Raw genomic sequence first — 12,754 nt, 5'->3', positions numbered from 1 at the left:
ACCCGCGGGGCCGGCGATGGTGCTGAAGCTAATCAATACCACTTCTCTTAAGTGGTTCGTTTGTTGGGCCTTTTTTCACACGCGTCTGGAGGATTCGTCACAGTGAAGAACGGCTGATGATGATGATAAATCACATGTGGTTTGTCCCGCATTTGGCGAGTGTCGTATTCAATCTCCCTAGAACATCATGTGGTGTAAACTATCTTCCACTATTTTCGTAATTCTCTCTGAAATTAAAAAAAAATAATGTCGTTTAAACATCTTCCAAATTTTAAATATTTTATTTTTTTGGTTAATTATCTTAAAAACAAACATGTGAAGCAATTGAGTTTTTAAAATATGACTTATTTAAAATTTGTAAATACTTCTACGGACTGCCAGTGTGAAATATTTCGTCATCACTCGATATATAAAACATTTCTCTACTCTCTCCACAGGTTGGCTCGATGCTGATTAACAGGGTAGCGAATACCGACATGACGTGGCACCAAGAGGTGACGAATGCGGCTCCCCGGGTGTCTCCCATCATCGATCTTACGCTGGACGACACCTCGGTTATCCGGGCGATCGATAATCTCAACTTCATTCAAATGAAACGTGAGTATACTGGAAATAGGAACAAACTTCACCTCGTTCGTTTCGCGGTCGGCTGGTTGGTTAAGCGTGACGCTGCGGTTTACTCCGTAGATGCTATTGTGCGGGTTAGGTTCATTAGTTTAATACGACCTACTTAATGGTAAGGTACAGGTTCACAGTGCTGCTGGGTCGTTTCCATTGCATGAGATGATTGTCTGTAGTTTGTTTGCTACATGCATGTTAACGTAGGGTAATATGGAACAAATCAAAATTTTCAACATAGGTACGACCAAGGATGTTATCGATCATTTAGTAATCTGCATTCGATCATTAAGTAGTTTTTCAATAACTCATTCCAGACGCTAAATTTCAAAATGTGTTGTATGGTGGATTTCTAGTGCAAAGGTTTATCTACAACTCTGCCTAACAGTTCGTTGTTTGAATTTCATTAAGAACGGAGCTATAGCGCTAGTAGCAGTAACTTAGACTAAATGATTGCATATTTGGTTATCATTTAGTATAAGTATAGCAACTAGCACCGTAACTCCTTTAGCAGTGGAATTCGAAGATCGACCTGTTAAGAAGAGTTGTAGAGAAACCGTCGCACTAAAAGTCCACCATACAACACATTTTGAAATTTAGCCTCTGGAATGAGTTATTGACAAACTACTAAATGAACGAACGCAGATTACTAAATGATCGATAACATCCTTGGGTACGACATAATGTAACAGTTCAAAATGAAATATTCCATCTGTGAAGAATTGCAGTAAAAACGACAAAAATTATGCCAACCAGCGGAAGGCAGATTTTAATACAGTCCTGATTAAAAACCTTATAGAAACTGTATAAAAATTTGGCATATACAATTTCGAAAGATTTTAATACAATTGTTGTATTGAAATCTTACAGATTTCTATTATTTCAATACAATATCTGTATAAAAAGCAGAATTGTATATGCCAAGATTTTATATAATAATTGTCAGATTTGTTTTTGGGGTGTAGAATATCTGCTATGAGTAATTCTCGCTGAAACCGGGCCACTATTTGCACGAGGTTCTTAAAAATGCCTAAATTTATATTTTTTCGAAAGCTTTCGGCGAGTATATTAAGGATCCGAGTTAAATTCTTCAGAAAGATGAACCCCTCGTTAGTTATACACGAAATCATTTTAATGGACCCCTCGATTTTTTTCAATTCTTGACTCACCAAAACAGTCATAACTCCAACATTTCTCAACCGATCATAGAGATCAGCATATCGTTGGAAAGAGGAAGAGAGTATCCTCAATTTGCAACGATACAAAATATAAGCAGTCGTATTGAATTTGGCCGCCATCTTAGATTTATGTTTTGAAAACTATTTTTCCCCAGGTTCGCAACCACCAATTTTAAATATTAATACATCGATGAAAAGCTTAGCTTACATTGTGCATTGTGTTCTGTAACCTGCCAAATTGCTTACATTAGAAATTTACCTAAATTTACTATACATTATTAATTATTCATAAAATTCTACTTACTATTTACATAAACTATTACCAACTATTGCTCTAAAAATATTAAAACTAAAATGAACTTAAAAGTAACGGAATTGAATTAAAATAAAACTGAACACAAAGTATCGAATATTGAAATACAGAAATTATCTTGCACATCCCTAATCCCATCCCGCATCACACCCGTAACGCACCGTTGACATCGACTGTCAAAGCGACAGCGCATCGCCACCTCCTCGAATCGCAAACCAAGACATCGACAGATGAGGCATGAAAAACGACTGGCGATCGCCGAGATCGCTCTCTTCCAGTGAATCTCTAGTGCCGCCGGTGTTCCACTCTTAGACCCGGCAGGATTGTACAAAAGAACGTTCCGTGTGTGTGAGAAGTGAATAGGTCAGGCCCGAACGTCAAGCCGGAGCTGTGAAAGTGGCTGTAGACCCTGTTTGCTCTATTGGGAGCCGTGAGATGAAAGTGTCTTGTTTTCGCCATCTTGGAAAGCGTGGCTTCGTCGCCGCTGAGAAGTGCGAAAGACCCAACTGGATGGTGAACCCTTCGGAGATAATCCACGTTTTCCCAGCCCGGAACCAACACCTTGGCGAGCAGTAACAACATCACCGACGTGCCGAATGGAGAACGAGTGTACATCACCAGCTGTCAACGGATCGCAAGCTCTCTCGAACCCTAGTAAAGCTTGGCCGACGAATCACCAACCCGTGTCCGAAGAACCCGGCAGCATGCGACCCGGTGCAAGTGCAATGTCTCAACGGCTAGGAACAAACGACGGTGTGGTACTCGCATGCAGCATGAGGTCTACGTCACGGTAATGTACCCTATCATCCACTTTCCTTTATATTCACGATTCGAACCATATAATGAAATGGGATAATTAAATATGAAACGACCGATTAAGAAATGAAATTCACAATTTTCTTATTTTTTTGAATACGAGAGCCAAATCCATTTTCTTTGTTCTCTGGTAAATTGATTGATCCACCTAGACTCTTTGTTTAAGGGAAGTTATTCCGCCAAAAATCCTCCAATTCCTCTTCAGAGCAAATAAACGACCCTGAGGTCACGGCAAGGGCAGACGAAAGTCCCCAGCAAAAAGTTTCTCTAACAGTTCGAAAATCTCAGGTGTATGTTTTTTCTATCAAAAGTTATGTACGATTGATCAATACCAAAATTCTTGAATTATTTAATACAATAACTTGAATACGGCTCCGTTATGCTCAAAACTTTTGAGCCCTTCAAATAAAATACTGTTGTAGATATGCTTTTCATTTTTGAAACATATTTGGCTTAGAATAGTGTATGAAATCAAGGAACTGACGTCGTAGTACCATGTTAACCATAAAAATAATGTTCGTTGGTCAGATGACCCTTAAAAATATAATTTGGTAAATCGTACATAACTTTTGATAGAAAAAACATACACCTGAGATTTTCGGACACAATGCACAATATAAGCTAAGCTTTCCATCAATGTATTAATATTCAAAATCGGTGGTTGCAAACCTGGCGGAAAAATAGTTTTCAAAAATAAATCCAAGATGGCGGCCAGGTTCAATATGGCTGCTTATATTTTCATTATTGTAAATTGAGGATACACTCTTCTTCTTTCCAACGATATGCTGATCTCTATGATCGGTTAAGAAATGTTGGAGTTATGACAGTTTTGGTGAGTCAAGAATTGACAAAAATCGAGGGGTCCATTAAAATGATTCCGTGTATAACTAACGAGGGGTTAATCTTTCTGAAGAATTTGACTCGGATCCTCAATATACTCGCCGAAAGCTTCCGAAAGAATATAAATTTAGGCATTTTTAAGAACCTCGTGCAAATAGTGGCCCGGTTTCAGCGAGAATTACTCCTATAAGTTGGTGTATTTGAATAATGGATGAGTTTAAAAAAATCTCCTCAAATGGAACCGATTTTAAACACATCTGTAATACGATGTCCTTTCATGTCAAAACTTATACTCGCAAATGTTTGCCCTTAAGAACCATAACTTCTTCTAGATACATGGATTGAACAGTTTGGTTAAATAAAGAAATAAATAAAGCATTATTACAAGTATAGTTTGTTCTTCGGTCTTATTTATGTCAAGATGAACTTACGAACGACGAAGTTCATAAAAAAACTACATTTTCTGTATCTAGTTGAAGCCAAACTTACTGTAAAAAAAAAACAACTTATAATTAAACCTGCCTAAAGGCAATCGGAAAACAGCGGGTAAGAAGTCAGCGGAAAGCGCACGAGTCTTCAACGGAAAGGCGATGAAAAAAGGAGACGAAGCAAATTAATTAGTCGATGCCTGTAGCCTGGAGTGTGTGTATGACAATAACATTATCTATGCTGCTAGGACCACTTATAACAACATCAGCACTTGAATTTTAATCAACACGAAAGCGCCCCATACGCTCAACGCGAGGTGAAGTAGCATCACGCTGAGCCAACTAGACAGCCTGGATGGGCCTCCCTCTTGGTTGCCATCCAATTCTATGCTAGAACAAGTCAAGAGTGTTAACGCCTTCCCAGCTCCCAACCCCACTGAATCCATCCCCACCCACAGCGAGGCAACATCATGCATATTGCTCACGATTTAAATGAACGTACATTCGATTTTGCACATAAATAAAATTGCAATTATCTTCCCATGCAGCCGCTAAAGAAGGAGAAGAACGACTGCCAGCAGGTGAGAGAACCGATGACAAGATAGAGGTGCTAACGAATGTGCCCCTGCACTTTCGAGCGAATAACTTCAGTTGCATTCAAATATTTATTTATGCGAAGTTCTGTTTCCTTCGATCTTCCTTCTGTTTTTCGCTTCATTGGTTTACCTTCGGTTTCGGTAGCAATAATTTATTCAAGTATCATTTCGCCTTACCATACGTATCCATTCTCCACTCACCAGCGGTGGATTGTTAGAGTGGAGCAAATTACGGATTATATGGAAATCTGGATATGGAACCCGAACATTTATTCCGGATCAAACACTGTTATTGCTTCCACTCTACTGGATAAGTCTGGAGCATGCTTTTCAATCACACTCCATCAATGCGAGCACGTTCGGAGAATACTTAACCTTTCTATAAAAATTGGATGTGACTGTTGGGTGGTGGATCAGCGACGCGTATTCACCCTCATCGAAATACCCTGACCGTGCTGCGTCGGTTGCAAACTTTTATGCATTAACTTTATTTCAGACCGTCAGACACAGATTATTAGCGTCAGTTTGATAAATCCATTTGGATGAGTACTGTGCGTGAAGTTTGAGAATGTATTCGAGAATTAGTCTTATTGGCATTTCATCCCCCACTGCGACATTGCCGCCTCACTGCTTAGTGTTCATTCAGCACTTCCACAGTTGTTAACAGCGAGGTTTCTAAGCCAAGTTATCATTTTTGCATTCGTATATCATGAAGTTTACAGGATGATATTTTTATGCCCAGGGAAGTCGAGACAATTTCCAAACCGAAAAGTATCTAGACCGGCACCGGGAATCGAACCCAGCCACCCTCAGCATGGTCTTGCTGTATAGCCGCGCATCTTACCGCTAGGCTAAGGAGGGTCCCAAATTTTAAATATGTTCGGGAATTAGTCGAGTTTGAATATGTTCATTATGAATTTGGATTAATTAGATGAATCTGTCTATTATTATTCGGTGCAAGTTGTTGTAGGAGAAATGACGGTTTTGGCAGGGTTAGTTCTATTATTATCAGCGGTTTTTTTCTGTCCAAATTTTATTAAATTTTGGCCACAATATTTTTGATATGCAAAGAATGTTTAGGCCAAATTCAAGCATAATTAGTTATTGAAAACCCCTTGACAATAATAGAACAAAACCTGCCAAACCCTTCATTTCCCCTAGCAGATTTTAGATATTATGACTATTACAAGAAAATCTACCTCGAATATTATGTTTATTCCTTGGTTTATACTTTTTACTCTCAAAAAGCTAATGTTACTAAATCTTCGAGAAAATTCTAAAGTGAAATTCGGCTAGATAGCTTTCGGCTTAACGTATTATTCGGCCAAGTGATATTCGGTCAAATGCCTTATCACCGAATAATTTTCAACCAAACGACCCTTCGTCTTTTGAAAATTTTCTCGTAGAATTTCTGAAGAACTACGAATGGACAACATGAAAAATATCACGTAGAAATCCAAAGAAATTCCGAAAAAATCTAGTTGAAATTCCATTGGAAACAGTTTTGTGAAACTTAAAAAACACAAGGAAATTATGTTTAGTGGAAGCTCCGGAAAATTCTCGACGAGAAAAAAAAATGAAGCATGCATGCCCGGTGGCATAGAGAAACTTCTTAACAGTTTCCTGTGGAAATTTCAAAGAAATTCCGGTGAAAACTTTAAAGCATTTCCTGTTGAAAGGCATGAGTATGATGACCGTGCATTTCGTAGTTGCTACTCCGTGATCGACCACAGAACAATCGCAATTGCACAGGGAACCAATGGATGGAAGCATGGGATTTGCTCTCCAACCTCAATGTGCACAGTCCGAGAGCTCTAGTATTTTAGACAGTCGATAACGGCGCTATAGGAGAAATCGAACGGGCCTGGGATTGAACCCACGACCCCTCCTGCGTATGAGGCAGAAGCGGTAGCCATATGACCATCAAGCCCGTTACTTTCATTTTACGTTGGGGACCACATTTTTTCACCCAGCTGTGTAAAACAAGTGGAAATGCATCATCAGAACCGGTGCCCCCGCAATTGGTGCTTAGTATAAGAAGTTTATCATGGGTTGTAGCCACCCGAACAGTTCATTATCGTAACAGCTACCGAAAAACGTCTCTCACGGTATGCGAGAGTGTATACAGACATGACAAGTCAGAGATTTTCTCATTCTCCTTTGGATTCAAACTCTGATTATGAAAAACGCCGCCGCCGACGATTTTCGGATCGGCGCTGACCTCTAACGGTAGTCGGAACCCCTGAACGGACCAACGGTATATTTTATTGTATTTTATGTAACTAGAATAAAGATTATATGAGCAAAAGTTAAATTTTCAGCGACAACATAAATGGCTCGATTATCCGGAGGGTTCGATTATCCGGAGTGATTTTTTTTTCAACACTCCGGATAATCGAGTCCGGCCTGTATATGGAACTCTTCTCAAACATTACCTACAACAAACCAACACTGAATACGGTTCTATTAGTGATTTTTCAGAATTTTTGGAGTGCTGGTGAGCGTCTCTAGAATGTTTCCAAATATCCCCGGGGAAGTTGTAGGAGGGGACATTTTACTTTTAGTACCCCAATACATGTCATGCGACAGCTTTTTCTTCATGATTTCTCACAAATATATTCTGTAAAGTGCGATATAAGTCTGTAAAGTGCGAAAGACCAAATTGGACATTTCAGGAACCTTACGGAGTATCCCGAGGAAACATGTAGGAAGGTGCATTTCTGTTTCAAGAACAAAATGTTCTATGTGACAGCTCAGTCTTCATGGTTTCTCACGAATATTCACGATTAAACAGTTGACCTCATTGGCCACTTCCGGAACATAACAGTTATTTTTTCACCATGATGTATTGTCTAATTGCGGGCCTGGGGGTACGGACTGGCGAAAGGGTTTTGGTTTTAGTGGGTCGGGTAAGAGTTACATGACATACCCATCCCCACACTACCTGAGTTAACCTCCTCAGGTGTCTGTTTGCAGATTTCCGTTTACCCTTGGTCAAGAAACAAAAAGTTTTTTATATAAAATTCTCACCGAAATACCCCAAACGCCATATAGGAGGTACCCCTACGGAATCTGGAATAATTACAGAACCATCAGAAATCAGGACACCACTCGATGTGGAATTGAATGGAATTAAAACTGAACATTGTCTCAAAATTTCACATTGATTGATTAAAAGCAATAAGAGTTATTTTCTTTTCAATTTCAAACTTTGCCTTTTTGATGAACTTGGCCCTCTTCACATTGGTTCGGATGTTATACTGAATTGATCGATAATAAGGCAAAGACAAAGGTGCTGTTTGAACGAGATGGCGCCACAACATTTAAAGTAAAATGAATTTCCTTGTATGGACAAATCATCCGTTCTCATTAACTACGCATCGCATCAATATGAAACCTAGGTCAAAAAGCAACAAATATTTTTTAGATTTTTTGTTCCCACGACTTGTTTTACAGTTCTAAACAATAAAAGAGATTTCATTGTACCTCCATACTAAATTCTAGCTGTATACTTTCAATTTCTTCAAGACTGTTCTCCACCTCGTGTGTGTGGAAGGAACATTGAAAGCTTACGATATCGAACAGCAGATGTCACTAGTGTATATGCAATATTACATTGACACAAACACACAGCAACACCACCTGTTGCCTGATAATGGAAATATTGCAATTATACCATCAGGTGTAGTGGCTGTTGTTAAAATATTTAGGAAGGGCCCCAAGCGGAATTTTTGCTAGAATGCAACTGACGATCTCCTAAGCAATACCCCCACCATCACTTCTCCATCTTTCAAAATGACTCATCCACATCCACTAAAATCGTTTCTTTAAGACAGATAATATTTGATCCAAATTAGGTTTAAATTGGTTATGGAGTTCAGAAGTTACATTAAGTTGATCGATACCTAAACAATACCCCTACCCCCACACCCTCCCCTTTTTAATAACTAACCCCCTATCGTCGTCTCTTTAAGATAAAGAATGAGTGTTTCAAATTCGGTTGAAATCGGCCAAGGGGTTCAGAAGTTACACTTACAGCAGATGTTCCGATGTTTCGCTTTCAATATTACTGAGAACAATAAAAATTTGGAAGGCTACGCGGAAATAACGCGCAGTGATAAATCCCCGCATAGAACAAATCATGCATAGTGTGTGTTGATTCAAGTTTAAACATAAAAACAAATCAATTATCATGACTTGGATGGCGTGTGCCTGCATAGACATGAAACATGGAATGATTTAATTTTAGAAGAATGATTTCGTATAGGTATATTCATGTGAGTAAACTTTTGATTGTTTTTACAGACGGCTTACTATGCTTGCGTAAACCTTCTGTCTAGACCAGCGGTTCTCAATCTCAACCTGGGGTACATGTACCCCTGGTGGTACCTTCACTGGCCTCAGGGGGCACCTCGGACAAAAATCCGTAATGGCGGACGTATTACAATTCCAATCAAAACTTATTTATAAAGTTTTGATACTTGTGTAAATAATATGTATGGCGATCAATAAATTGAAGTCAATAAGGCAAAGACAAAGGTTCTGTTTGAACGAGATGGCGCCACAACATTTAAAGTCAAATGAATTTCCTTGAATGGACAAATCATCCGTTCTCATCAACTACGCATCGCATCAATATGAAAGCTAGGTCAAAAAGCAACAAATATTTTTTAGATTTTTTGTACCCACGACTTGTTTTACAGTTCTAACCAATAAAAGAGATTTTATTGTAGGGGTAATGACGGCTTTGGCAGGTTTTGTTCTATTATTGGCAGGGGGGTTTTTTATGACTGATTATGCTCAAATTTGGCCCAAACATTCTTTGCATATCAAAGAATATTGTGGCAAAATTTCATAAAATTCGGTCGACAAAAACCCCCTGCCAATAATAGGCAAATTTGAATAAAGCTCATTGATCATTTCGACATCTGGTGGTCGTCACAAGAACCACGAAAAAAGTGTCGTTGGCCAAAAAAGTGCATTGGCAGCATACGGAGGGAGTAAGTTTTTCGCATTTTCTGGTCAATCCAACCATTTATGGAAACTGAAATAGTCGCAAATTGGAAGAAAATTTTGATTTCTTTGTGATGAGCTTCCATCCGGTTGGTGCTTGCATATGATTTTTCCGATTAAATATCACATCTCTTGCAGTGCCTCCACCGCACTAGCTTGGTTATGAACTACCGGATTTTCAATTCACGGCTGATTGGGGTGGGATTCGTCTTCAGCAGCTCCTTAAAGACTGTGAGAAGCCATTACCAGTGGAAAACATGTGACCATATACCAAAAAGCGAATAAAATTTTATGAAGGAAATTTGAGTTTTGAATGTAAATAATCGCTTCTGACGACTTTTCTCCCAAACTCTCGCAGCGCACTCTACCACTGGATCCTTCTCGAATTCGCCTATAGAACAAAACCTGCCAAAGCCGTCTGTTCCCCTACCTCCATACTAAATTCAAGCTGCATACTTTCAATTTCTTCAAGACTGTTCTTCACCTCGTGTGTGTGGAAGGAACATTGAAATCTTACGATATCGAACAGCAGATGTCACTAGTGTATACGCAATATTATATTGATACAAACACGCAGAAACGCCACCTGTCGCCTGATAATGGAAATATTTCAATTATACCATCAGGTGTAGTAGCTGTTGTTAAAATGTTTTGAAAGGGCCTCAAGCGGAATTTTTGCTAGAATGCAACTGACGACCTCCTGAATCCTGCCTTCAATAACCAGCACAGTGTATGAAGAGCTGCGGAACAAAAGATCAAAAGGACAAAACCTCGAATTAACTAATTAAAAAAAAAAACTCTTCATTGCAATCTACCCGATCCAAAAAAATGTTGAATAATATTAATATGTTAAGAATATGCTTCTAAACTAAAATCTAGAGTTTAAAGGTTCGGAAGCCTCCGTTTGAAATGCATTAAGGCTTTTTTCGAATAGCTCGGTTGCCGAGTAGCTCGAAAGCTCGGAATTCACAGATAAAAATATTTTGTGATTTTAAATGTATTTTCATGCACTTTTTGGAGCATGCAAATAAGCATAACAATCAATCGATCTTACTGCTCTTTCAAATCGAAAGAAATTTAAATTGTTCTTGCTTGTAAAATTCTGTCAAACTTAATTGAATTATTAATTGAATGCAACACGTCATTGAATTTTGAAAACTATTTGCTATGAGCTTCCAAGCAGCTCGGAAGCTTCCTTTCACTTCTTTCAAGAGGTTCAGAAGTCTCTTTTCAAGAGGCTCGGACGAATTCTTTCAAAAAGTTCGGAAGACTCTTTCTAAGAGGTCGGGAAGCCTTTTTTCAAGAGACCAGGAAACCTTTTATCAAGAGGCCGGAAGCTTCATTTGAAGAGGCCCGGAAGCCTCCTTCCAAGAGGCCCGGAAACCTCCTTTCAAGAGGCTTGGAAGCCTCCTTTCAAGAGTGTCAGAGGCTTTTTTTAGACGTCCAGAAGACTCCTTTCAAGAGCCTCCTTTCACGAGACACGGAAACCTTTTTTCAAGAGGCTGGGAAGCCTCCCTTCAAGAAGCTCGGAACTCTTCTTTCAAGAGGCTTGGAAGCATACTTTCAAGTTTCTCATATGCGTCCTTTCACATTCTAGGAAGCTTCCTTTCAAGTGGATCAAAAGCCGCCATTAAAGAGGCGCGGAAGCCAACTTTCAAGAGATTCGGAGACTCCTTTCAATAGGTTCGGAAGCCCTTTCAAGAGGCTCGGAAACCTCCCTTCAAAGGGCTCGGAATTATTCTTTCAAGAGGCTTAGAAGACTACTTTAAAGAGGCTCAGAGGCGTGTTTTCAAAATTTTAAGTAGCTGAAAAGCCGCATTCAAAGGTGCTCGGAACCCTCCCTTCAAGATGCTCGGAAGCTTGATGTATAAACTTAATTTGAATTGGAAAGTTTCACGGAATAATGAAAATTTCATCCCAGCGTATGGAGAGCCATATACCCCGTTAGTTTTCAGGTCAATTTTTCATGGATCTCATGAGTTACGCTTATTTTCATTTACAGAAAAAAAGGAGGTACCTCAATTAATGCAAAAGTTCGAAAGGGTACCTCTCAAGAAAAAGGTTGAGAACCGCTGATCTAGACGAAGAGTCGTCGTTCCAGCTTTTCATAAGAGCTCAACAGTGCTCGTTGTGATACCATATCACTTCTTATGCAAGCCCTTACAATTCTCAGTAGTCAGAGGAGATGTCGCCAAGACCTTGTACGGCATCTTCTATTCCGGTCAGTGAAACATTTTTATTTTAGAATCGTTATTCCCCTTATTATTTTAGAGACAGGTATTAGAAAAACTAAAAACATAGTATTTTCTGGGAAATTTCTAAACTGATTGATTGAAGTTTTGCGATTTAATTATTCATTTGTATTTATTTCCCACCTATTGCGTTATCCAAAACTATCAACATTCTTTGAAACATTCCCACTGATCTAAAAGGAGTTGAATATAGAAATGTCATCAACACAAATATAAACGTAAAATTTCGAATTTTAGCAATAGCTACCTATGATCACATACCGGGAAAATATTTATTGGTGGCGATTTGATTTTTTCAGCATTCCAAATTTTTCTTGCAAGGCGTAATATTACAAAAGCGACAGATATCATTCTGAACTTGTCCAATGTTTTTCAAATATCTACACGGACAGTGCCCAAAACACACTGAGATGATCGATAACTATACAATACCCCTCCCTCGTTTCTTTCCTCTTTTAAAGTGACCTACTCAAATAGCATAGCATATGTGATTGTACAAACCGTGGGTGGCTATACAATATTCAATTGAGCAATTCACTGTATATTGTCGCGAATTGGTGGGATTTTCCTATACAGTAGCAATTGTATACCTGGCCACGTCCTTACAATTACGGATGGAAGGGGATGAACGTAGTTCAACATCTACTAGTAAAGATGCAGGGAAGCCATACTACCTTCACAGATGTCTCGGGAAGGAAAA

At 39.0% G+C, this 12,754-nt stretch overlaps 1 protein-coding gene across 3 annotated transcripts in view; it reads left to right on the top strand.

The window, feature by feature from the left end:
* The window catches only part of LOC134211983 (E3 ubiquitin-protein ligase TRIM9), a 554,947-nt gene that overhangs the window by 498,134 nt on the left and 44,059 nt on the right, over window positions 1-12,754 (top strand). For 2 of the 3 annotated variants that reach the window (XM_062689423.1, XM_062689421.1), the window contains exons 5-6: window positions 438-597; window positions 4,742-4,774. In XM_062689423.1, coding sequence (XP_062545407.1) covers window positions 438-597; window positions 4,742-4,774 — 193 coding nt within the window. The remainder of the gene's footprint in view (window positions 1-437; window positions 598-4,741; window positions 4,775-12,754) is intronic. The other variant, XM_062689424.1, reaches the window with a different exon arrangement.

The sequence above is a fragment of the Armigeres subalbatus genome, chromosome 2 (assembly GCF_024139115.2).
Source record: "Armigeres subalbatus isolate Guangzhou_Male chromosome 2, GZ_Asu_2, whole genome shotgun sequence".
Lineage (NCBI taxonomy): Eukaryota > Metazoa > Arthropoda > Insecta > Diptera > Culicidae > Armigeres > Armigeres subalbatus.
This window is presented reverse-complemented; position numbering and strand designations above follow the sequence as displayed.